At 40.7% G+C, this 27,156-nt stretch overlaps 2 protein-coding genes across 6 annotated transcripts in view; both read left to right on the top strand.

Moving 5' to 3' along the window:
* map7d1b (MAP7 domain containing 1b) overlaps positions 1 to 2,008 on the top strand; it is a 54,293-nt gene extending 52,285 nt beyond the window's left edge. For all 4 annotated transcript variants that reach the window (XM_053641250.1, XM_053641251.1, XM_053641252.1 and 1 more), the window contains 2 exons: positions 45 to 292; positions 1,459 to 2,008. In XM_053641250.1, the coding sequence (XP_053497225.1) occupies positions 45 to 292; positions 1,459 to 1,469 (259 nt within the window). In that variant the 3' untranslated portion in view covers positions 1,470 to 2,008. The remainder of the gene's footprint in view (positions 1 to 44; positions 293 to 1,458) is intronic.
* Positions 2,009 to 21,369: 19,361 nt separating this feature from the next.
* Positions 21,370 to 27,156, top strand: part of thrap3b (thyroid hormone receptor associated protein 3b) — a 20,419-nt gene continuing 14,632 nt past the window's right edge. The window contains exon 1 of one of the 2 annotated variants that reach the window (XM_053641518.1): positions 21,370 to 21,602. In XM_053641518.1, coding sequence (XP_053497493.1) covers positions 21,505 to 21,602 — 98 coding nt within the window. In that variant the 5' untranslated portion in view covers positions 21,370 to 21,504. Of the gene's footprint in view, positions 21,603 to 24,857; positions 25,158 to 27,156 lie in introns of those variants that run through there. The other variant, XM_053641519.1, reaches the window with a different exon arrangement.

Raw genomic sequence — 27,156 nt, 5'->3', positions numbered from 1 at the left:
GCAGACACACGTTAAACCCGTCTCTGTACCGTGTCTCCTCTCAGCCCCGTGTCCTGGAACCCTGCTCCTGTGGTAAACGGTGTCCAGGACACCAAACACCACAACGGCCTGTCCTCCAACGGAGAGCCTGCTGACTTCGAGGAGATCATCCAGCTGACCAATCACAGCAGCAGTAACAGCAACGGGCAGGGCCAATCGCAGAGCGGCATGGCGACCGACCCGATCTTGGCCTTCGAGGGAGGAGAGCCCTTCATGATGAAGGCGGGGCCGATGAAGCCTCAGCATGTAGCAGGTGCAAACGTTTACGACGGTTATAGTAAACACCTGCTCGGCTCCTCGATGAAGTTGTTCGCTTTATTTAAAGCGTCTCGAAACGCACAGCATCATTTCGCCTGTCGACGTCATTTCCACCGAAACGGGAAGTCAGGGCGGGGCGGGACATATCGAGTGTCTCCTCCCCTTTTGTACATAGCCAATAGCGTTTAGCTCAGTGGTTCAACCTGTTGTGAGCTCTGGACCCCTAGCGTATTTCGAACAATCCACAAGGACCCCCTCAATCCACAGCAATTATAGTCATTTCTATATATGTTACTTTATTTTATTAATATTCAACCTGAATACTATTAACATTGGACATTTAAACACTGAAACAAAAACATTTCAAGATTTTATTCTTTTACATTTTATTGTTGGTGTGACATTTAATTTAATTCTCTCTGAATGATCTTTTGTTTATTTTATCCGTCGGCGTGTTACTTGAACTTGTCTACCGCTCACAGGTTTTTGCAAATTATCATTACATTTGTAAATAAATGTAAAATTAATCGTCAGCTCAGCTAACGTGATATTCGTGAATAACCAGATTGGCTCATTTTAAAACATATCTTAAATTGTTCTTACATTTGATGGACGTATGATATATTTGAATATATTTTGATACATTAAACAAACCTATAGATATATTAAATATTTAAACATTTAAAAAACTTTCCCACCGACCACCTGCAATTACGCCATGGACCACTAGGGGTCCGCCGAGCCCTGGTTGAGCAGCACTGGTTTAGCTTACCTCACATCCCCCCCCCCCCCCCCGGACTAAGGACAGGTGCACCGTGGATTTTTATAAAACATTGTGGGCGGGACAGATTCTAGAGAGTGTTTGATTGGACAGAACATCTGACAAGATTCTGAAGTGCAGACTGATGTCATCAGAACGGATAACCCTACGGCTGACGTATTCATCCTGCTAGCCGCGAAACGTCGATTTAGATTCGACTTTAACAGCGCTTCGTTTAACAAACGAGAAACAACGTCGTGTTTAATCCCGGATTTTACGCAAATACGCACGACTGTAAACGACTTATTGTGACGTTCTCCTCTTTATTTGTGATCTCAGTGAACCAGGGTGGTGTGTGTATGTGTATTTACTGAGCGTGTTATCTCTCTCGTGTCCTGCAGAGGTGCTGTGAGGAATGGGACGAGGCTTGGACGCCGTGTACGGGGAGAGTGTGTGTGCCAAACCGTCAGAGCGACCGCTTTAACTGAAAGACTGAAAGACAGAAAGACGTGGACCTTCATCTTACTTAACGTAACATATAAGAAAAAACAACAACAACAACAACAACAGTGTTTTCTGTCTTTCTCACTGCGTGTGGTGGTGCAGCGGTGTTCGGTTTCATCCTCGACGTCACCCGGGGTCTTCGTGCTGCACCTTAAAGACTGCGTGACTGATTTAGAGACGAAACTCGGAAAAGCATTACGATGTTTGAGTATTGTTATGAGAAATAATTATTGTTATTGTCATTGTTCTTATACTATATCAGTATTTTTTTCTTTTAAATTCAGAAATAAACTTTGTGTGTGTGTGTGTGTGTGTGTGTGTGTGTGTGTGTCTTGAACTCGAGTTATTTAACTTGAGACACATCAGCAGAGAGAGAGAGAGAGGTGAGGACTGATTATGTAAATGTATATTTGCCTGACCTGTGGAATAAATCTTTATTAAAAAGGGTGTGTGTGTGTGTGTGTGAGATGTTAAATGATGATAAATGCTCAGTAAATACCTGGAAACCTTTCTCTGTTAAAAAACATTCCACTGGACGTGCCAGAGCATGATGGGAAATTCCAGAGGCAGCCAGAAGGGGGCAGTGAGTCCAAACATGTGCACTATATACTGTACCTAGTGTCTCTTTACTTCAAGGAGAGGACCACGTGATACTACCTAATATTTACTACCTAGCACTAGATAGTGTTATTACTTACTTCAGTGAGATGTGCACTAGATAGTGTCCCTATTTACTTCAGTGAGATGTGCACTAGATAGTGTCCCTATTTACTTCAGTGAGATGTGCACTAGATAGTGTCCCTATTTACTTCAGTGAGATGTGCACTAGATAGTGTCCCTACTCTCTTTAAAGATTTGTTTGGAAGAGCTGAGCCCTATATTTAGGGATTGAAGGTTACCATCTAGTGCCTCTATCATAGTAAATAAAAAACGCTCCAGCTAGTGTCTGTTCTTCCTTGAAGGCCAGGGGAAGGGCTCACAGGATCACGCTGTCCCACGGGGTCGTGACCTCACTGATAAGCCGCTTGTCTCTGTGTTGTGTCAGTGTTTGTGTAGGAGAGGGATGAGTCTAACAGCTCAAACAGCAGCGGGGGGGGGGGGGTGACAGAGAGTAAGAGAGGGAGAGGGGGGGTAAGAGAGAGAGAGGGGGAAGAGAGAGTAAGAGGGGGAGAGAGAGAGAGAGTAAGAGAGGGAGAGGGGGGGTAAGAGAGAGAGAGGGGGAAGAGAGAGTAAGAGGGGGAGAGAGAGAGAGAGTAAGAGAGGGAGAGGGGGGGTAAGAGAGAGAGAGGGGGAAGAGAGAGTAAGAGGGGGAGAGAGAGAGAGTAAGAGAGGGAGAGGGGGGGTAAGAGAGAGAGAGGGGGAAGAGAGAGTAAGAGGGGGAGAGAGAGAGAGTAAGAGAGGGAGAGGGGGGGTAAGAGAGAGAGAGGGGGAAGAGAGAGTAAGAGGGGGAGAGAGAGAGAGTAAGAGAGGGAGAGGGGGGGTAAGAGAGAGAGAGGGGGAAGAGAGAGTAAGAGGGGGAGAGAGAGAGAGTAAGAGAGGGAGAGGGGGGGTAAGAGAGAGAGAGGGGGAAGAGAGAGTAAGAGGGGGAGAGAGAGAGAGTAAGAGAGGGAGAGGGGGGGTAAGAGAGAGAGAGGGGGAAGAGAGAGTAAGAGGGGGAGAGAGAGAGAGAGGGAGAGGGGGGGGAAGAGAGAGAGGGGGAAGAGAGAGTAAGAGGGGGAGAGGGAGAGGGAGCGAGAAAGGAGGGGGAGAGAATAAGAGAGAGACAGTAAGGGGGGAGTAAGAGAGAGAAAGGAGGGAGTGAGAGAGGGGGGAGAGAGTAAGAGAGCGCGAGAGAGAGAGTGAGTAAGAGAGAGAGAGGAGAGAGAGATAGAGAGAGTAAGAGAGAGAAAGTAGAGAGAGAGGGAGTGAGCGAGAGTAAGAGAGAGAGAGTAGAGAGAGAGAGGGGAGTGAGAGAGAGTAGAGAGAGAGGGGAGTTGAGAGAGAGAGTAGAGAGAGAGAGTAAAGAGAGAGGGGAGTGAGAGAGAGGGGAGTGAGAGAGAGTAGAGAGAGAGGGGAGTTGAGAGAGAGTAAAGAGAGAGGGGAGTGAGAGAGAGGGGAGTGAGAGAGAGTAGAGAGAGTAAGAGAGAGAGAGAGAGGGGAGTGAGAGAGAGTAGAGAGAGAGAGTAGAGAGAGAGAGGGGAGTGAGAGAGAGATGCATAAAAGAAACCGGAGCCTGCTGTGACGCACGCTGTAATCAGCTTTTTGCAGATTCACTGAGCAGTGAGTGTGTGTGTGTGTGTGTGTGTGTGTGTGTGTGTGTGTGTTCTGTCAGGGTCGGCGATACACATGTCGCTTCACTGTGGAAGATGTATTACTCTCTGTCCAAAGCTCGCTGGAGAAAGAAAGAAGCAGAAATCCTGAACACGATGCGCAGTGCATCTACAGCATCGCTAGTCTCTGCCCGGTCGGGGTCACACTGGAGTCCGTTAGGCTACTAGTATGGTTATATTTTGTGAAATCCGGTACAATCAGTGAGCCGGATTTAATAAACAGTACCGTGTACATACCTTTCTGAGACCGATTCTAAACTGGACTGATGTAGCTGAGGTTGAGGAACTGTCAGTGGTAGGGTTCATATGAAATAAAACGTTTAAAATCTGTTCTGTGTTTAAATTCAAATACAGATATTTGGAGCAGATAGATACAGAAAAATAAATACGTTAACAAATGGGTTGTTTACAATCAGGCTAATGCAAAAAAAAAAAAAGATCAATAAAGCATGCATGCAAATGCTTTGCTGTGTAAATAAAGAATCGTATAGTCCAGGGGATGCAGCGAGCGCTCCTTCCTGAGCCATAAACATCGTGTGAAATGGACGTATTAAAGGTCAGACACGTTCGCTCCCAGAGCTCGTGTATTTGTTGTGATGTTGTCTTGGTTGCGGTCGTTAATAAAAACCCCAACCCTGATTGTGTGTGTGTGTGTGTCTCAGTTTACACAAATCTATATTCTGCACCATGTTCCACGGATATGAATCCCACAGGCATCTACCGTTATATCCCATAATCCTCTGGTGCCACCGTGGCTTTTTGACGTAAACCAAATCCATCCGCCATCAGAAGAAAAAATAGCTTATGACATGATACAATCTACTATCTATTTAGGACACAAATAGGATTCAAATACGGCCTGGCTACGGTGTCGTGTACTAGAACTGACTTTGCATAGTGTCGTTTATTTCCTGTTTTACTTCAGTCTTTTAGTGTCCGACGTGATAGAAAAACCTCTGCAAGATATACGATATAATCCAGCTGAGGACATTCCCGGTTTGAATTATTTAGCTATCTATGTTTAGCTACTTCAGTCACAACTCTATACTGTAATGCTGTGTAATGCTAGCGAGATGCTATATTTAATTAAATAATTGATTCATTTTCATTTAATGGCACCGTTATCTCCGCGGTTCTTTACGCGTCGCTATTTATGTACGCAACACTAGCTGGTTTGCTCATTTAATAGCATATTAAATAAGCTTAGCTAGCTTTACGCAACACTAGCTGGTTTGCTCATTTAATAGCATATTAAATAAGCTTAGCTAGCTTTAGCGGAGAGTTTCACTTTTATTTGATTTTTTTTTAGTAATTATACAATGCTATTTAAATTGATTTCACTCTAACCTGGATGTTTCACTGACCGTGTACAGTTAGCGGAGACACTATAATATACGATGTTACTTTGGCCATGAACACTAGGAAGACACTGAAAGCATCGAGGAGAACATTTCCTTGTACAGTTATCATTCCAGGAATTTTTCCACTCCGCTTTCTTGCAATAGGGATATAGCAAAATGTCTGGGTTACTGTTTACAGTGTCTAAAAAAACGTAACAAAATGAATACAAACCTGTCTGTAGAATTAGAAATGACCCCGTAATGTAATAAATAACAGCCTGATCGTGTTTTGAACAGGATCATCTTTCCTGTGTAGCAGCCAGTTTCCTGTAAGCTTTTCTCACACACATCATTTGCATACTGGCTTCGAGATACTGGATAGACCTGTCTCTGTCGTTCCTCAGCAGCAAAGCCAGCTTTCCCGACTATTTCACGTGTTTCCACGGCATGGCAGAAAAGTATGTTTTACAACTGTTTATAATCAAGTAGCTGACTTGAGGTTTCAAATGATCAAGTGTCTACTTTTCCCTGTTAAATAATTTATTGATGTATACATTAAAGGTGGGTTTATTTTCAAGTCTTAATAAAATATATGCACAGACATTCATTATACAAGACAACGTGTCTACAAACTCACACCTAAGCCATCCTCCATGGCCTACAAGCTCATACTTTCACCATCCTGAGGACTTACTAATATCCCTGCCATCCTGGGACCTACAAGCTCTTACTCCTGCCATATTGAAGTCTACAAGCTCTTACTCCTGCCATATTGAAGTCTACAAGCTCCTACTCCTGCCATATTGAGGTCTACAAGCTCCTACTCCAGCCATATTGAGGTCTACAAGCTCCTACTCTTGCCATATTGAGGTCTACAAGCTCCTACTCCTGCCATATTGAGGTCTACAAGCTCTTACTCCTGCCATATTGAAGTCTACAAGCTCCTACTCCTGCCATATTGAGGTCTACAAGCTCCTACTCCAGCCATATTGAGGTCTACAACCTCCTACTCTAGCCATATTGAGGTCTACAAGCTCCCACTCCTGCCATATTGAGGTCTACAAGCTCTTACTCCTGCCATATTGAAGTCTACAAGCTCCTACTCCTGCCATATTGAGGTCTACAAGCTCCTACTCCAGCCATATTGAGGTCTACAACCTCCTACTCTAGCCATATTGAGGTCTACAAGCTCCCACTCCTGCCATATTGAGGTCTACAAGCTCTTACTCCTGCCATATTGAAGTCTACAAGCTCCTACTCCTGCCATATTGAAGTCTACAACCTCCTACTCTAGCCATATTGAGGTCTACAAGCTCCCACTCCTGCCATACTGAGGTCTACAAGCTCCTACTCCAGCCATATTGAAGTCTACAAGCTCCTACTCCTGCCATATTGAGGTCTACAAGCTCCTACTCCTGCCATATTGAGGTCTACAAGCTCCTACTCCTGCCATATTGAGGTCTACAAGCTCCTACTCTTGCCATATTGAAGTCTACAAGCTCCTACTCCTGCCATATTGAGGTCTACAAGCTCCTACTCCTGCCATACTGAGGTCTACAAGCTCCTACTCCTGCCATATTGAGGTCTACAAGCTCCTACTCCTGCCATATTGAGGTCTACAAGCTCCCACTCCTGCCATATTGAGGTCTACAAGCTCTTACTCCTGCCATATTGAAGTCTACAAGCTCCTACTCCTGCCATATTGAGGTCTACAAGCTCCTACTCCAGCCATATTGAGGTCTACAACCTCCTACTCTAGCCATATTGAGGTCTACAAGCTCCCACTCCTGCCATATTGAGGTCTACAAGCTCTTACTCCTGCCATATTGAAGTCTACAAGCTCCTACTCCTGCCATATTGAAGTCTACAACCTCCTACTCTAGCCATATTGAGGTCTACAAGCTCCCACTCCTGCCATACTGAGGTCTACAAGCTCCTACTCCAGCCATATTGAAGTCTACAAGCTCCTACTCCTGCCATATTGAGGTCTACAAGCTCCTACTCCTGCCATATTGAGGTCTACAAGCTCCTACTCCTGCCATATTGAGGTCTACAAGCTCCTACTCTTGCCATATTGAAGTCTACAAGCTCCTACTCCTGCCATATTGAGGTCTACAAGCTCCTACTCCTGCCATACTGAGGTCTACAAGCTCCTACTCCTGCCATATTGAGGTCTACAAGCTCCTACTCCTGCCATATTGAGGTCTATGCTGGCTCAAATTTAGCCTATTACCCAAAAACACTTAAAATTCAACATAGAAGCCAATACTCACATCTACCTCTGAGCCCAGTTGGAGATAGAAAAAATACACCAGCCGTGAGTGAGAAGAAGCAAGGGTCCAGATTTATTGTTCCATTCCACCACACGAGATCCACACCGATGAGAATTCTCAGAAGTGATCCCAATACCCTGAGCTTAAGCTCCAGTATTTATACTGTACTTACACACTAAATAACCCATATGTTTCAAGAAGACCACGATCCCACTACCAATAGGGTTAAAAAAGAGCTCATCTACCTTACTGTTATGTTCCAGAAAAGGGCTATTTCACTTACACATAGAATCAAAACCAGGGGTTTCAATTTACACATAAAATCAGAACCCAGGGATTTCTAATAACCCAGAAAGTCAAAACCAGAGAGTTTCAGTTACCCAGAGAACAAAAAGCAGAGATTTTGAATTACCCGTAAAATAGAAAGTGGACAAGACTAAACAATCTAGAGTGACCTTGGTCTTATTGTTATCTCGCGGGGGGGCAGCTTGACTCAGCCACCCTTATAAATGGCTCCTCATGGTTCTTTCTTAAAATTAAGGCCTTCCTTGCGAGCCTGCATTTCTAGTTTATCATTTATTTTCATATTAGCTCTATATCTCTATTTTATATATAGTTATACTGCTTGAAAACACAGTTTACTGTACTTCCTACTTCATAATATCATTATATTACCCTTCTACTGTCCCACATATCCTATTATTCTGGTTTTTATAAAGAGTATATATATTATTATTATAAGATATTACCCTTAAAATATCTTAATATTCCTTTTTATTAGTCTTATAAAGTTATTGTAGTATGTGTGTGAGAGGGAGAGTGTGTGTGTGTGTGTTATGTCTACTTGCCCGCCCTTGACTGTACGAGCGTGTGTGTGTGTGTGTGTGTGTGTGTGGTAGCACTCCTCAGCTCAGCTCGTATACCTCTTTTTGACTTTTTTGACTACTACTGCTCTTAAAGATCTTTAAAGTGTAATTCCAATTTGTCAATGTCCGCCTAATCCCGCTTCTATGTGTCTAGGTGCCCGTCTTTTCTTCTTCTCCCCTTTGCTGGATGCTAGGTCTCCCTTATGTTTATTTTATGACATTTTTTATCCACAACATCTACAAGCTCCTACTCCAGCCATATTGAAGTCTACAAGCTCCTACTCCTGCCATATTGAGGTCTACAAGCTCCTACTCCTGCCATATTGAAGTCTACAAGCTCCTACTCCTGCCATATTGAGGTCTACAAGCTCCTACTCCTGCCATATTGAAGTCTACAAGCTCTTACTCCTGCCATATTGAGGTCTACAAGCTCCTACTCCTGCCATATTGAAGTCTACAAGCTCCTACTCCTGCCATATTGAAGTCTACAAGCTCTTACTCCTGCCATATTGAAGTCTACAAGCTCTTACTCCTGCCACATTGAGGTCTACAAGCTCTTACTCCTGCCATATTGAGGTCTACAAGCTCCTACTCCAGCTATATTGAAGTCTACAAGCTCCTACTCCAGCCATATTGAGGTCTACAAGCTCTTACTCCAGCCATATTGAGGTCTACAAGCTCCTACTCCTGCCATATTGAGGTCTACAAGCTCCTACTCCTGCCATATTGAAGTCTACAAGCTCTTACTCCTGCCATATTGAAGTCTACAAGCTCTTACTCCTGCCACATTGAGGTCTACAAGCTCCTACTCCAGCTATATTGAAGTCTACAAGCTCTTACTCCTGCCATATTGAGGTCTACAAGCTCCTACTCCAGCTATATTGAAGTCTACAAGCTCCTACTCCAGCCATATTGAGGTCTACAAGCTCTTACTCCAGCCATATTGAGGTCTACAAGCTCCTACTCCAGCCATATTGAGGTCTACAAGGCCCAGAAGAAGACTGGTTTCCTACATCTACTTCCTGTATTTTAGGTAGTTTAGTGCTAATGTCACTGTTGACTTGCTCACTGGGCGTGGAGTCACTGATGATGTTTGTAAAGCTGCTTTAAAACAATCATCATTGTAATACAAAATTTGCTCCTATTCTATTCTGTATAAAAGCGCTGAATGGATCTGAACGGCCCGTACCTGGATACGCTACAGCAAATATTTACATTCTTATTTAAACACAAAACGCATAATACTTATTGATCTGGTTAGCCTGCAGTTGGCCTCCATTTCCTGTCAAATGTGTGGCACTGATACAGCTGAACACTAATGTGAAGTCTGCTGTCCCATATGGAGCAAACACTTCCATACAAATATAATCAACCTCAACTTTAATCAGCTTAGGGAACTGAATTCAAAGTATTTCAACGAGTCTTAGACTTTGATCGATTCCCAGGTCGTGGGCTGAGGGATGTAGGATCGAGAAATCAATGAGGCGTCAGTTAAAGTTGTGACAGGTGTCCCGTGACTTCCAGTGATGTGGTGCCTTGATAGTGTTCAGATCTAAAAGGAAGAGACTCCACCCCAGGACCAGTTTTTCACGATTGTACAGCACGGCCCGTTTGGACAAATGTGTTTGTTTTATTTTACTCAGTAAATCAGCAGTTCTGACTGATTTAAGTGCAAAACTGCTTTATTAAACCTGGCCTGCTATATGGCTTGCATAGTGCTCACTGACAAAAAAGGGTTTTAAAACAGAACATGAACGTATTTAATTGATTCATACTTTGGAATATTTTTTTAAAAATCACCCAGTAGCTATCTATGAGCTTCTACTCCTGCCATATTGTGGTCTACAAGCTCCTACTCCTGCCATATTGTGGTCTACGAGCTCCTACTCCTGCCATATTGAAGTCTACAAGCTCCTACTCTTGCCTTATTGAAGTCTACAAGCTCCTACTCTTGCCATATTGAGGTCTACAAGCTCCTACTCCTGCCATATTGAGGTCTACAAGCTCCTACTCCTGCCATATTGAGGTCTACAAGCTCTTACTCTTGCCATATTGAGGTCTACAAGCTCCTACTCCTGCCATATTGAGGTCTACAAGCTCCTACTCCTGCCATATTGAGGTCTACAAGCTCTTACTCTTGCCATATTGAAGTCTACAAGCTCCTACTCCAGCTATATTGAGATCTATGAGCTCTTACTCTTGCCATATTGAGGTCTACAAGCTCCTACTCTTGCCATATTGAGATCTACGAGCTCTTACTCTTGCCATATTGAGATCTACGAGCTCCTACTCCAGCCATATTGAGATCTATGAGCTCCTACTCTTGCCATATTGAGATCTACGAGCTCTTACTCTTGCCATATTGAGGTCTACAAGCTCTTGCTCCAGCTATATTGAGGTCTACGAGCTCTTACTCCAGCTATATTGAGGTCTACGAGCTCTTGCTCCAGCTATATTGAGGTCTACAAGCTCTTGCTCCAGCTATATTGAGGTCTACAAGCTCTTGCTCCAGCTAAATTGAGGTCTACAAGCTCCTACTCTTGCCATTTTCAAGTCTACAAGCTTAATATAAGGAATAAAACATGTTATAGGAAAACAATCATCAATGTGTTGATGAAGTTGATGAAGTTGGCGTTACCCCAAAGCTGATTATTTTTATTCCTCTTATACCACAGAAGTTGTACTTTTTATCCAGTTAAATTACATTTAATGTTGTGGAATATTCACTGAACAAATTCGTTCCCGTTTTCATTTACGTTACAGCAGCTATAAACAGTCGTTCCCTCACCAACTAACTCTGTCTCCTCACAGAAAACATCACCATATCAACAATAATATATTATTAAAATCTGTTTTTAAACGAGGAGCGTCTGTCCTACAACTCCCTGTGAGTGAGCTGTTACCATAGAAACGGTAACGTATGAAACCAAGTGCATTCATAGAAACCTGCGATTTGCAGCCGCACTATTGTCAGAGCTGCTGTGCTAGAAAATTAATCAACACCTTCTAACCAATCAGAATCCAGAATTCAACAGCGTTACACTTTACTGTGGTTTAATCAACAGTGGTGAGGGGAAAAAGTCCCATTTTTTCTGTCCTTCCAGTTTTACTGCTCTACTTGTGTCTCCAGGACGAATGTTAATCTCCACTCCGACCAATCCTGTTCATTCTGTAAAATCAGGAAAAGAAGGAAGGAAGTGTTTTGAAGGGACTTCAAGCTCGAGTTCAAGGACTTTCAATTTCACTTTCTTGCCTTCATTCATCGAGGCAGCACAGGTAAGAGGACTAATTCGTGTTCTCTATGTTATTTTCTAGAATAATCTCTACATTAATATTGATCGGGATGTTTGTTTGTTTTTTGTTTTTTTTTTGGCTTAAAAACAGACATTTTAATGGATAATAAGTCCATTTAAGATTTCATTATGCAGAAGTTCAGTGATTCTTTAACTGGAGCACTGTGAGCTGCGTCATGGTACACAGAAAGATGTCTCTCTTGTTTATTCTAGCTTTGACTGTGTGCGGTATAAAATTGACCCAGAAAGCATCATAAAAATCAGTTTGGAAAAAAAAAAGAAAAGAAAAAAGTCAGACATAACATAGGTCACTTCTGGAAGGTTTAAGGATATTTGATTTTGAGAGCTGAATGAATAGAGGAATGCTGTTGATGTGCAATTTATTTGTTGTACACTATACGTGAGTATACAGTACCTTGAGCACCCAGGCACAGGTGTAAAGTTTGTCATAAAACCCTATTCGGACTGGATTAGTTTTACACGTGGATGTTTAGATTTGGACTAAAATCTGGGATTTTAGTCCAAATCTGTCATAAGAGTCATTTTTGACAGACTGTGCGTGTATGCGTCTGGAAAGATTATGATGTAAATCCCGTCCAAATTGGCATGTTAGTAAAGATTCCATCGTATCCTGTGGAAGAGGAATTTTTTAAAGACTAATCGTTGAAACTAAGTCTGAGATAAACAATAAGACGCAGAATGATAAGATGTTTTTAAAACATTTTAAAAATGCGACACACCCTGTGGGTTTTAGGTTAATGATGCGTCAGAATGAAGCTCCTAACTTTGACTATGGAAAACCAATGAGCTTGGAATTCAAATGGGAATTTCCACTCAGGAAGTTAGGAAGATCTCCTTAACCCTGAGTTCGGCATATGATGTCATGTCAGCATGGCCGGTCACACCATGAACAGTAAATATCGCCTTCACTGCTTTAAATGAGGTTGTAGTAGTATTTACTTTAGATCAATCGATACAGGCGGTTAAATCTCTAACTCTGAACGTACAGTTCACTGTTTTGAGAAAGTAACTTCATTATTAACTGAACACAAATGATCACGAATGTTAGCTGAAGTATTCTCTCTCTCTCTCTCTCTCTCTCTCTCTCTTTATATATATATAAACTCAGCAAAAAAGTAAACATTCTCTCACATTCATCTGCTTTCATTTCCAGTAAATTCCTTAACATGTGTAAATATTTCTATGAACATAAAAAGATTCAACAACTGAGACATAAACTGAAGACGTTTCACAGACGTTTGAGGAACAGAAATGGAATAATGAGTCCCTGGACAAAGTGGAGGTGGATATCAGAAGGAACAGTCAGTATGTGGTGTCTCCTCCAGCTGCTTTAAGTACTAGAGTGCATCTCATCCTCATGGACTGCAACAGATTGGTCAGTTCTTGCTGTGAGATGTTACTCCACTCTTCCACCAAGGCGTTTGAAAGTCTATAAGAACACACGGTTAAATGTAATTTTCCACTGCGAGGACGATCAGCTGTCCTTCCTGTCTCCCTGTAGCACCGTCTTAGGCGTCTTACATTACAGACATTACAGTTTATTGCTCTGGACACATCTGCAGTCCTCAAGCCTCCCTGCAGCAGGTCTATGGCATGTTCATGCAGGAGAGCAGGAACCCTAGACATCTCTCTTCTGGTGTTTTTCAGAGTCAGTAGAAAGGTCTCTTTAGTGTCCTAACTTATTGTAACTGTGTCCTTACTCGCCTAGCGCCTGTAAACTGTTCGTGTCTTAAGGACTGTTCCACAGGTCCATGTGCAATAATTATTCATGGTTCATGAACAATGAAAAACATTGTTTAACCCCTTTCCAATACAGATCTGTTAAACTTACTTGGATTTTACAAAATCATCTTTACAATATAGTCTCCTGAAAAGGTACGTTTCTTTATATATATACCTGACTGCCTCTGCCAGAAAGCTTCAAAAGGGCCGTGGTTGGATCTTCCAGCAGGACAATGATCCAAAACGTACATCAAAATCAACACAGGAATGGTTTACAGACCACAAAATCAAGGTCCTGCCATGACCATCCCAGTCCCCTGACCTGAACCCCATAGAAGACCTGTGGGGTGAACTGAAGAGGAGAGTCCACCAGCGTGGACCTCGAAATGTGAAGGATCTGGAGAGATTCTGTATGGAGGAACGCTCTCAGATCCCTCGCCATGTATTCTCCAACCTCATCAGGCGTTATAGGAGAGGACTCCGAGCTGTTATCTTGGCAAAGGGAGGTATTGACTAAAAGGGTGTCAATAATTGTTGCACACCTATATTTAACAAATATATTCATTTTTTTTTTGTTGATAAACCTGTGTTTTGTTTACAAGTGTTTGATATCCATGAGAGCAGAATATTTTTGTGAATTTTTCAAACAAAAGATCAAAAGGTTAAACAATAAAGACAATTTTTCACAGCGTTCTTTGCTCATATTTACCAAGGGTGTCAATATTATTGGAGGGAATTGTATATCTAGAAGTTAGAATATATTCCTGATCAAACACATTAAGTTATTTACTGTATATGCCCCAAAACCTATACCAAACTGACGCCAAAGACACACAGCTTAACTTTACAGTGGTTTTGGTGGGCAGTAACGGACTGCATGTGTTTCGTTACTAAGTACTAATTCAGGTATGAATACTTTATTCAAGTATTTCCATCATTGGAGACTTTCTACTTTTACTCCACTACATTTCACTGAATACTTTCAGCAACATGTCACTTATCGTTACTTATTACTCTGATAAAATCGGGTTGGATAAGATATCCGAATGTTCTGCGGGTCAAACGAGGCCGGGGTAGTGCGACTCGTTTGGTCTTACCTAAGAGATACAGCTGAGGTCATAAGTTTACATACGCCTTGCAAAATCAAAGTCAATTTATAAAGCACTTTTAAAAACAAGTGTCTACCAAAGTGCTGTACAAGCATAATCAGAATAAAACAGTAAACGCATACAACAAAACATAAAACAAGAACAAAATCATTTTAAAAAAAACAGCTCTCATACGGAGTTCTGCCAAGGAGTGAAAATGAGTTTTAAGACTAGATTTAAAAGCAGAAAGTGTCTGGGCCTGCCTAACATGTAGAGTATATTATTCCAAAGTTTTGGGGCTGCAACCGCAAAAGCACGGTCACCCCTGCTCTTCAGCCTGGCTCGATGGATGACCAAAAATGCCTGCTCAGAGGACCTAAGAGCTCTTGATGGAGCATGTGGCTGTATTAAGTCAGACAGATATCTTGGGGCTAGTCCATTTAACGATTCAAATACTAAAATGAAAATCTTAAAATCAATTCTAAAATGAACAGGAAGCCCGTGAAGGGAGGCCAATATTGGTGTAATAGGTTCTCGCTTTCATGTTCCTGTTAACAGATGAGCAGCAGCGTTCTGTACCATCTGCAAACGTGTTAGGGAGGCTTGGTCAAGACCTACATGAAGCCCATTGCAGTAGTCAAGGCGAGTCGAAATGAAAACATGTATAACCCTTTCAAAATCATTAAAAGACAGAAAAGACTTAACTGGATAATTGCAGCAACTGGAGAAAAAAAACAAACCCTAGATTTAATTACTGAATTCACCTGTTTATCCAGTTTAACGTCAATCTCCATAACAACACCCAGGTTTTTTACAGTGGGCTTCACAAATGGTTTTATAGCACCCAAATCCAGATAAGGGGACCCTCAGACCCCATATTCCAAATACCACAACTTCTGTTTTCCTTTCAATGATCTTTAAACAAATTTAAGGCTATCCATGCTTTAATAATGATTAAAATGGTAATGATAAATAAATGATAATAATAAAATAAGAGGGATCATTAAGATTGCATTTAGTTTTGTATTTAGTTCTGCCCTGAATATGCTGTTTCACATAACAGATGTTTACATAAAGTCCACAAGACACAATAATACCTCAATTTACACAAATGAACCGGTTCAAAAGTTTACACATGCTGGATTCTTAATACAGTCTGTCGTTACCTGGATGATCAGCGACTGTTTATGTTTTGTGATAGTTCTTCACGAGTCCCTTGTTTGTGCTGAACAGTTAAACTGTTAAACCCACTGTTCTTCGGAAAAATCCTCAAGGTCCTGAACATTCTTTACTTTTCCAGCACCTTCTGCATATTTGACCCCTTTCCAACAGCGGCTCTATGATTTTTGATTATTAAACCCATCATGCAGTTATGACCTGCGTGTTTAATAAAGAAAATCACATGTACAGTGGGGGAAATACGTATTGGACGCGTCATTTTCTTCAGTAAATATATTTCCAATGAGGTTATTCACATGAAATTTTCACCAGACATCAGTATTTACTCAAGAAATCCGGAAATATAAAGAATTCACAACACAAAAGTCCATAAATGAAGTTGTGTGTAATAAAGAGGAATGACACGGGGGAAAAAAGTATTGAACACGCTAACTGAAATGTATTTAATACTTCGTGGAGAAGCCTTTGTTTGTAACGACAGCTTCAAGACGCTTCCTGTATGAAGAAATTAATGGGCCGCAGTATTCAGGTGTGATTTTGGCCCGTTCTTCTAAACATATCGTCTTTAAATCTTGTTCAATTGGAGTCAAGTTAGGTGATTGACTGGACCATTCTATTATGGCCCAGTGAATTCTTTATATGTGTGGATTTCTTGAGTTATGTCACGTTCTTACGTGATGGAGTTGAGGACGGATGCAAAGTCAGATAAGAGTTTTTATTAAAGGAGATATAGGCAGACAAATCCAAATCGGTAATCCAATGCGTGGTCCAAAAACATGCAAAAGGTCAGGCGATCGGCAAACAGGCATAAATAGCGCGAGGCTACAATCATAATGAGGAAACGAGAAACAAGGTCAATAACATGATTCTAGAATCAAAGAACCACTTGGTAAGGAGAAAAACTCAATACTATGCAAACTGCACAGAGACACGAGGGGTTTAAATGTCAAACGTAATCATGGGTTAAACACGGGCAGCTGAAAACAATAATGGCACCCTCGGGAAACAACCAATGACAAAACAGTGTCGGAGACAGTACATACCCATAACAAAAGCACGTGTCCAATGTAAACAAAGTCACTGTAATGAAAGACCGAAAAGTGTGCGTTCGCTAAGCGCTCGCACACCTGACTCGTGCATGCGCTGACTCAAGGGGAACCACCCCCCACCCCGGGCGCTCCTCCTTGAGCGGCAGAATACACTTCCCTCCCATGGCAGTCCTGGCCCTTTGGGCAAAATGTCTTCAGCTGAAATGGAAGACTGAACGGCATCCTCAGCAGAGCAGGAAGGAGGAGCGACGTCCTCAGCAGAGCAGGAAGGCGGAGCGACGTCCTCGGCGGAGCGACGTCCTCAGCAGAGCAGGAAAGCAGAGTGACGTCTTCAGCGGAGCACGGTGGCGGAGTGACGTCCTCATAGAACCTTGGTGTAGTGGCTTCCACGGCAACATAGGGAAGCAATACGGAGCTCTTGGCTGAAACGGGAGATGGAGAAACTTACTCAGTTGAACAGGATGGCTGAGTGGCATCCTCAGCTGTAAAGGGATGCTGAGCGGCATCCTCGGTCGCGCAGAGAGTCTGAGCGTCGTTCTCCATCGAAATTACAGGCTGAACTTGGTTGACTGTGTGAGCAGACTCAGGTGTATGCAGAGCTTGGTTGGCTGCGTCGTCAGTCTCAGGCATGAGAAGAACTTGGTTGGTCATGACATCTGCTTCAGACATGAGCAGAACTTGGCGGTCTGTGTCAGCAGACTCAGGCGTGAGCAGAACTTGGGTGTCCATGTCAGCAGACTCGGGCGTGAGCAGAACCTGGTTGGTCGTGACGTCGGTTTCAGGCATAAGAAGAACTTGGTCGTCTGTGTCAGCAGACTTGGGCGTGAGCAGAACTTGGTCTTCCTTGTCAGCAGACTCGGGCTTGAGCGGAAGTTGGTCGTACTTGTCAGCAGACTCGGGCGTGAGCAGAACTTGGTCGTCGTTGTCAGCAGACTCGGGCTTGAGCAGAACTTGGTTGTCCGTGTCAGCAGACTCGGGAGTGAGCAGAACCTGGTTGTCCGGGTCAGCAGACTCGGGCATGAGCAGAACCTGGTTGTCCGTGTCAGCAGACTCTGGTGTGATCAGAACTAGGTTGTTCATGACGTTGGCTTCAGGCATGAGCAGGATCTAGTTGGTCTTCATGTCGTTTTAGGCATAAGGAAAACTTGGTTGGTCATATCAACAGACTCTGGCATGAGCATAACTTGGTTGGTCGTGACGTTGGTCTTGGACTGGAACGTGGCATGGAAGGTCACATCTTCGATCTCCGACTGGAACGTGGCATGGAAGGTCACATCATCGATCTCAGACGGGAACTTGGCATGGGAGCTCCCGTCGACCTCAGAAGGGAACTTGTCTTTGGATGTCGTCTCTTTGACCTTGGACAGGAACCCGGCATGAGCAGAGCTTGGGTTTGCCGTCTCTTCGACTTCGGACAGGAACTGGGCTTGAGAGGTCGTCTCTTTGACCTCAGACAGGAACTGGGCTTGAAAGGTCGTCTCTTCGATCTCGGACAGGAACTGGGCTTGAGAGGTCGCCTCTTCGACCTCGGACAGGAACTTGGCTTGAGAGGTCATCTCTTCGTCTCTTCGAAAACAATAATGACACACATTCAGGAAACAACCGATGTCAAAAGGGCAGAGTCAGAACATAACCATAACAAAAGCACATGTCCAGTGTAAACAAAGTTACTGACATGAAAGACTGAAATGCGTGCGTTTGCTAAGCGCTCGCTCACCTGTCTCGTGCACGCACATGTGCATCGGTTTTCCGAGCACACTGCAATAGTGCAGCGCTGACTCAAGGGGAAATCGTGACAAGTTAATACTGATGTCTGTTGAAAATTTCATGTAAATAACCTCATTGGAAATATATTTACTGAAAGAAATATTGACGCATTTAATACTTATTTCCCACGCTGTACAGTAACACTGTCAATGCAACGTCATGTCTTATCTCAGTTAAATTAACCCACATTTCACTTCTTTATGTTAATGATCACAAAATTCTCATAATGACATTTAAACTGTTAAATAGCTTTAGAGAGGTTCACAAACCATTCCTGTACTGACACTATCAGAGGTCAGGGTACAGAGTAACATTGTCCCTTGTACTTTCTGATCAACCAGGTCAGCTCTCTGTGTGTGTGTGTGTGTGTGTGTGTGTGTGTGTGTGAGTGAGAGAGAGACATTTACAAGGGAGTTCAGATAAGAATTTCCAATCTGTGAGTCTGAGGTTAATTACTTCCACTCTGTCGCTGTATTTTCCAAACATAATGTTGTGCATGAAGTCATTGACCACAGTGTTCTGATTTTCACATTTAAAACTGAAATCCTGTACTGACAATATCAGAGGTCAGTGTACAGAGTATGTGTGTGTGTGAGGGATTTACTGGAAAGTTCAGATAAGAAACTTTGCCAGCTGTTTGGAGACTAGACACATGGATTTAAAAGAACACACACAATCACTGTGCAGCAGTACAAATAAACTGATACGTGTGACATGCTTAAAATAAAATATAAAATACCTTTACAAGCATCAATATAGCACAAGACCTGCACAAAACGACGATATTTGACACACGTGTTAAAGTGGTTAAAGTAGTAAAAGTAGTAAAAGTGGTAAAAGTAAAAAAGCGGTTAAAGTGCTAAAAGTAGTAAAAAGTGGTTAAAGTAGTTAAAGTGGTAAAAAGTAAAAAAGCGGTTAAAGTGGGAAAAGTAGTAAAAGTGGTAAAAGCGGTTAAAGTGGTAAAATTAGTAAAAGTAGTTAAAGTGGTTAAAGTAGTAAAAGCGGTAAAAGTAATTAAAGTGGTTAAAGTAGTAAAAGTAGTTAAAGTAGTAAAAGTAGTTAAAGTAGTAAAAGCGGTTAAAGTAGTAAAAGTAGTTAAAGCGGTAAAAGTAGTAAAAGCGGTAAAAGTGGTTAAAGTGGTAAAAGTGGTAAAAGTAGTAAAAGTAGTTAAAGTAGTTAAAGTAGTAAAAGTGGTTAAAGTGGTTAAAGTAGTAAAAGTAGTTAAAGTAGTAAAAGTAGTTAAAGTGGTTAAAGTAGTAAAAGTAGTTAAAGTAGTTAAAGTGGTAAAAGTGGTTAAAGTGGTTAAAGTAGTAAAAGTAGTAAAAGTAGTTAAAGTAGTAAAAGTAGTAAAAGTAGTTAAAGTAGTAAAAGTGGTAAAAGTAGTAAAAGTAGTTAAAGCGGTAAAAGTAGTAAAAGTAGTTAAAGTGGTAAAAGTAGTAAAAGTAGTTAAAGTGGTAAAAGTAGTTAAAGTGGTTAAAGTGGGAAAAGTATTAAAAGTAGTAAAAGTAGTTAAAGTGGTAAAAGTAGTAAAAGTAGTTAAAGTGGTAAAAGTAGTTAAAGTGGTTAAAGTGGGAAAAGTATTAAAAGTAGTAAAAGTAGTTAAAGTGGTAAAAGTAGTAAAAGTAGTTAAAGTGGTAAAAGTAGTTAAAGTGGTAAAAGTAGTTAAAGTGGTTAAAGTGGGAAAAGTATTAAAAGTAGTAAAAGTAGTTAAAGTGGTAAAAGCGGTTAAAGTAGTTAAAGCGATAAAAGTATTAAAAGTAGTAAAAGTAGTTAAAGTGGTAAAAGTAGTAAAAGTAGTTAAAGTGGTAAAAGTAGTAAAAGTAGTTAAAGTGGTAAAAGTATTAAAAGTAGTAAAAGTAGTTAAAGTGGTAAAAGTATTAAAAGTAGTAAAAGTAGTTAAAGTGGTAAAAGCGGTTAAAGTAGTTAAAGTAGTAAAAGTAGTTAAAAGTAGTAAAAGTAGTAAAAGTAGTTAAAGTGGTAAAAGTGGTTAAAGTAGTTAAAGTAGTAAAAGTAGTTAAAAGTAGTAAAAGTAGTTAAAGTGGTAAAGGTGGTTAAAGTAGTTAAAGTAGTTAGGGGTAAAAGTAGTTAAAGTGGTAAAAGTGGTTAAAGTAGTTAAAGTAGTAAAAGTAGTTAAAAGTAGTAAAAGTAGTTAAAGTGGTAAAGGTGGTTAAAGTAGTTAAAGTAGTAAAAGTAGTTAAAGTGGTAAAAGTATTAAAAGTAGTAAAAGTAGTTAAAGTGGTAAAAGCGGTTAAAGTAGTTAAAGTAGTTAAAGTGGTAAAAGTATTAAAAGTAGTAAAAGTAGTTAAAGTGGTAAAAGCGGTTAAAGTAGTTAAAGTAGTAAAAGTAGTTAAAAGTAGTAAAAGTAGTAAAAGTAGTTAAAGTGGTAAAAGTGGTTAAAGTAGTTAAAGTAGTAAAAGTAGTTAAAAGTAGTAAAAGTAGTTAAAGTGGTAAAGGTGGTTAAAGTAGTTAAAGTAGTTAGGGGTAAAAGTAGTTAAAGTGGTAAAAGTGGTTAAAGTAGTTAAAGTAGTTAGGGGTAAAAGTAGTTAAAGTGGTAAAAGCGATTAAAGTAGTTAAAGTAGTAAAAGCAGTTAACGTGCTAAAAGTAGGCCAGCGCTCTGTGTAGCCTTTACTCATGTTGTTATATTTCAAATGCGTGTTGGATCAGTGCCAGTGTTCATAAACATTTCATCTGGTCCACATACCACTGAATGATGGTGATAAATCATCTCACTCTGGCTGTTGACACATCAACAAACCATCAGAACAAGCAGATCAAGACCAAAACTGAAATGCCACCCAATGTGGATGTGTATTTAGCCTGTGTGTATGGTGATAGCTTTGCATGCTGTCCACAAGTGTGTGTGTGTGTGTGTGTGTGTGTGAGAGAGAGAGAGAGAGAGAGAGAGAGAGGCGATGGGATTTCTCCTGCACTAATTATAACACCGTGGCTCTGCAAGAGCAGACCTCAGACCTCTACTGCACACACTACTCATGCGAGTGTAATTTGGATTTTTTTGGTTTCCCTGCAGATGGTTTATGTTCACACTGCTGGAGGAGTTACAGAAACCATCCACGTGCACCAGAAATGCAATATTACCACTTTGCTGCTTAAGACATCAGCCTTCTATGGAACGGTAAGGAGATAAGAGCATGACTGAGAGTCTTTCTTTCAGTTCTGCACCAGGTTTTCAGTTGAAGTCACGTCTGATGATGAATAGATAAGTCTCGGACCGAGAGGAGGGGTTCAGTGTGAATAAAAGCCAATGCACATATTTTATCATTTACATGATACAGCTTTCTTATTTATGATTTTAGAATTTCAATATTCAATATTCAAGGGTATAAAAAAAACATTCAAATGTATAATGTCCATATTAATATTTCTATATTTATTATTTAATAATGTTCACTTTCCATATCTTGCTTACGTAACTTTATTTTAAAAATTTTTAGATCATGGATATGTTTTTTACTGAAAACAAAACAAACATGTGGAACATAATAATGCGTGCCATTTATAGATAGACAGACAGACAGATAGACAGACAGGCAGACAGGCAGATAGATAGACAGACAGGCAGATGGGTAGACAGACAAACAGACAGATAGACAGACAGACACAGATAGATGGACAGACAGACAGTCAGACAGACAGACTGAAAAACAGACAGATAAACAGACAGTCAGACAGACAGACAGACAGATAGATAGACAGATAGATAGACAGACAGATAGATAGACAGATAGATAGATAGACAGATAGATAGACAGACAGGTAGACAGATAGACAAATAGACAGACATATAGATAGATAATGCATTTGATAGATAGATAGATAGACAGACAGACAGACAGACCACTTTACCAATCCCAGAGGGACGTTCACAGTTTACAGCAGCAAGCCAAAAAGCAGAGTGTGCAAGCAAGATTATTCAGAAATATCATGAACAAACATAAACATATTCCATAAGAAAAACTGTTAAGAATATACAGTATAGGATGTAAAGTGAATCTATAAGCCCTCTGACTGAATATGAAAGTGTCAGTGCAATAGCGGGGTGCTAACCACAGCGAGGTTAGCATTAACCAGTTAGTTAGCATCACCACTCCTACCAACACCAACAGCAGCCCCGCTGAAGCTCAGCCCAGCCTGGCACAGTGACACAGCCTCTAACACAAGAGTGTAATAGGAATGTTCATTGTTCATATTTGTGCTTCATACTTAGTTAGTTATATAAGTAGTATATAGCACTTTTCTAACATTCAAGAACTCTGTACACATATACACACACACACACACACACACACACAAATAAGTAGGAAACAAAGACTAGAGAGAAGAAGAAAGAGAAGTGTTTGGAGAAAAGGTACATTATAAGTCGACTTTTAAAATGGGAGAAGGAAGTGCAGTCGCGAAGGTTTTGACTGGAGGGTTTTACTAGACATGCTGAAGAAAAGGGAATTACAATAGTCTAAGTGTGGGGTTCTGAAAGCCCCAGTCAGCGTCTCAGCAGCTTTCAAATTAAGCATGGGTGAAAGTCGGGCAATGCTGCGAAGCTGATAAAAAGTGATATTCAGTTCAAAAGAACAAAAAAAGTGTTGTTAAAGATTGTGAACTTTTGTTGATTCAACAATATGTCCATATGTCATGGGGATATAGTGTAGGGTCTATAACACCGTTATATCATATCCTACATAACGAATATTGTGTATAGGTAAACGTTTGAGGATTTGGCCAAAGACACGAGTGCTGGACGTGTCAAAAGGGTTATTTTTTAAATTAATGTAATATTTGAAGTATGTTCGTCTAGCTGTCTGAATAATGTAGCCAGGTTTCACCACATGGTGTAATAGTGAACGATTTCACACAGGTGTCATACTGTTCATTTAAAAAAGTTTAGGAAATCGAATAAGTGTGTGTGTGTGTGTGTGTGTGTGTGTGTGTGTGTGTGTTTGAAGACTGAATTACAAAGTGAGTCACAGTGGCCATCATTAGTGAGGAACAAACTCTCGTCTTTTCAAACTCCGCCTCTTGTTTGATCTGTTTTCGCATGAAATGTTTGAGATATGTTTATGAAAAAGTTTCAGCGTGACATAGCTGTCCATTAATTAAGACGGAAATGTTGCACATTTGATTGTAGATTTGGTTATATTTTTTTTTTGCTCAACTAACCCTTTACTCAACTGTAATAATATAGCTCATAACTTTTGAAAACAGTTGTTTATGATCTGTATTTCAAGCTTCTCTGATATTACCATCTGCTATTAATCAGAATCAGTCTCTCCATTTGGCTCTCCATGTGCAGCCCTGTGGGACGGTTCGTGACGAGAAGTCTAGCTACAGCACTCGGGGATTAGCCGTTGTCTCTTTAAGACGTCTGTAACAGGTGTTTTTTATGGAGATGGGGGTATTGGTTTCACTACGCTCAGACTCAGAGGCCCACAGGAAGCGTGCACAGGGGTGTGCTCACATACCATGTGTATGAACGCTACTGAATATTTATTTATTTTAAAACTCCCGTTCTGACCTCTTTACCTCTCTCTGTAGATAGTCTCGGGTCAGTGGAGTGCACAATAACATAAATGCATGTGGTTGGCTGCAGCTGAGGATTTGATACAGAAACCAGGATGAGCCATGTTTAGAAAAAAGAGTCACTGAACTACGGAGAAGGTTTTTTTTTTTTCTCTCCATACATCAATCAGCTTGGCTATAGTATGAGTGCTGTTCGAGCCGGTGAAATACTTTGCTGGATTACATAGTCCTTCCTTTATTTGAAGTCTAATCACTCGGCATTTTCAGCATTACTGAGTTTTAGATTGAAGCTGGATTAAAATATGGTGATATATTGTCATTGCTTAGTACATACTGTATGGTTAAAGCACAAACTTTTCATGATCAGTTACAGTACTGTGGACAGCATTACGGGTAAAGGTGGATTTACTGTAAGTGCATTGAATACGGTCTCGGTGTGAGAAAGGAAGGTGTACATGTGATTATCAATGAGCTGGATCCGAGAAGGGTTTTACACAGGGGACATATAAGTGAACGCTATTTATGCTATTTATGTCAAAATTGCAACTTATTACTTTAAAATAACGACTTAAGTCAAAATAACAACTTAGTATGTCAAAATATCAACTTAGTACGTCACTTTTTTACACACACGTTAAGGTTCAGCTTGTGAACGAGGGAGCCCTTTATGTTACCATTAGTATTTGTGTGAAACCCAAAACGTGTCTTTTTGTTTCCGAAAACTTTATTGTTAGAGAAATCACATAGACACGTCATTGTGAAAGTCATTTGGCTCAAGTGCGGTCTCTACAGCCCTGGCAACCCTCACAGGCGCCATTTTGAACACGTGTGATTCGGGGTTCTCAGGCGTGAATCAGTGTAACATGGCAACCCATGGCGCTTCAGGAACAGGAAGGACATTTGACCCCCTCGCTCGTGCGCTTTACTTTCTGCAGAAGAACAAACGGTCCAACGCTGTAGCAAATGGCTGCTGCGCGATTAGTCCTGGTGTTTACAGAGAGTGAGGTTTAGTGAGTTTAGGAGAAAACAGACACAAACACACGCTTTTAGAGGAGATTAACTAAAACACGGCTAGCCGTCGTAGAGCCGAGTGAGAGCTCGCGCGCCTGTGCAGCCATAACAGCGAGCTGACTGCGCGTGCCACTCCGATATACAGGTAGGGCCGCATTCGGTTCAACTTTATCTTTATTTTTTATTTTTCAAATTAAAAACTCAAAATAAAAATCCGACGCGTTCATTTATCAGTCGATGTTTAACATCGCCGCTTCGCTAAAACCGAGTTAGCTAGCTGTTTCATGCTAGCAGGTTTTACAGTGTTAGCAAAACTAGCAGCTAATTAAACCTAGCGTGTATTTTACAGCTAGCTTTATATAGCATTAGCTTACTGTAGCGCTGTTAATCATAACATGGAGTTAATTAACAATAAATAACAGAATTCTAAGTTAAATTGTAAATATATTAACTCGCTGAACTCTGAAGTCGTAGTTTTTTCCCCACATGTACAGTTTTTCAAATGAATTTATTTAGCCTTTTTATTTCTACACTTCTATTTAATTTTATTTTGTTAATCTTTCTATTCTTATTCATTTATAATTTTAAACCGAATTTATATATATATATATATATATATATATATATATATGAATGATGACATTTTCTGGTCATTTGTTTTTGCTTAGCACCTGGCGCAAGAAATTCATTCAGGATCAGTAAAGTTTATCTGATCTAATCTAAATAGGGAACTGATCTGATATCCGATCCAGTATCGGACCGACACCGGTATATAATGTTGGATCAGATATCTGATATCGGTTCCTGTTACAAACAAACTGAAATATTGGAATTAGATTTGGAAAATAAACGTAGGAGCCGGACATGTTTACATGTTGACGGATTAGTTTTTTTCTTTTGTTAGGATTGATTTTTATTATTTTTATTTTATCATTATAAAAAAATTCTAATATCAGTCTGTATTAGCTGGGAAACGAAGCATATTTGAAAAATTATATTTCTAACAATTTTATACGAGTTAGAAATGATAGAAATAAAGAATTGGACATTGACTTTAAAAAATAATGCTGGGGAATAAAATAAGAATATTTCATATAAAATGATATACTCCTCCTGTTATATAAAGTAAGGAGTTACATGACCAATAATAGTAACTGTAGAATCTAGTAAGTTTCATTGCTAAAAAGTGATGAAGATCTTGAAGTGTAATTGATGAATAAAACATTCCTGAATAATGAGTTGGTTGTGAGTATCTGATGAGGAGGAGATGTTCAGCTGAGTAAATGTGGATGTAAGGACACGGTGATTTGAAGTGGGAAGCACTGATTATATTTCTAAACAAATCCAGACTGATGTAAGTGTGTGTGTGTGTTTAAATCAGTACGAACATGGTATTAAAGCACTGTGTTACTCCAGGACGAGGGTCAGGGTGTGTAAGTCGTGTCTCATGCTGTCCGACGTTCTGTTAATGTATCTCTCTCTCACACACACACCACATCCTGACTCATTTGCTTGAAACCCCAGCGAGGCCTGAATCTGTAATGCGTCTGCTGTTTATCTGTGCGGGGTCCAGTGCAGTTTTCACGCGTCAGGCACTTTCTCCTTTCTGATACGGAACTTCGAGCATGAGACCATTTCTTCTTTTTCATTTAAAAACTGATGAGATTTTGTAGGATTTTTCATAACTGGAGCTTAAAAAAAACACGTTCTGGACAAAACTGCAGCTTTCACACACATCACTTCCATTCCTCACTTAATAAATGTGTGTGTGTGTGTGTGTATGGTAAAAGAAGTACAATCAGGTCTCTCTATACTTGTATCATGGTCTGTCCAAATACTCTATACTGATTGGCTGGAAGGTGTGAGTTAAAACCGTATATACCACCGTATACACACTGCCTATGAACAGCTGTAACCATAGTAACATACAGTTAAACTCTCAGCTTCATTATTAGTAGACAGACGCCGTAATTCACACATGCAGTCTGTCTCTCTCTCTGTGTCTGTGTCTCTCTCTCTGTGTCTGTGTCTCTCTCTCTGTGTCTGTGTCTCTCTCTCTCTGTGTCTGTGTCTCTCTCTCTGTGTCTGTGTCTCTCTCTCTGTGTCTGTGTGTGTCTCTCTCTCTGTGTCTGTGTGTGTCTCTC

This window comes from Ictalurus furcatus, chromosome 14, assembly GCF_023375685.1.
Source record: "Ictalurus furcatus strain D&B chromosome 14, Billie_1.0, whole genome shotgun sequence".
NCBI lineage: Eukaryota > Metazoa > Chordata > Actinopteri > Siluriformes > Ictaluridae > Ictalurus > Ictalurus furcatus.
This window is presented reverse-complemented; position numbering and strand designations above follow the sequence as displayed.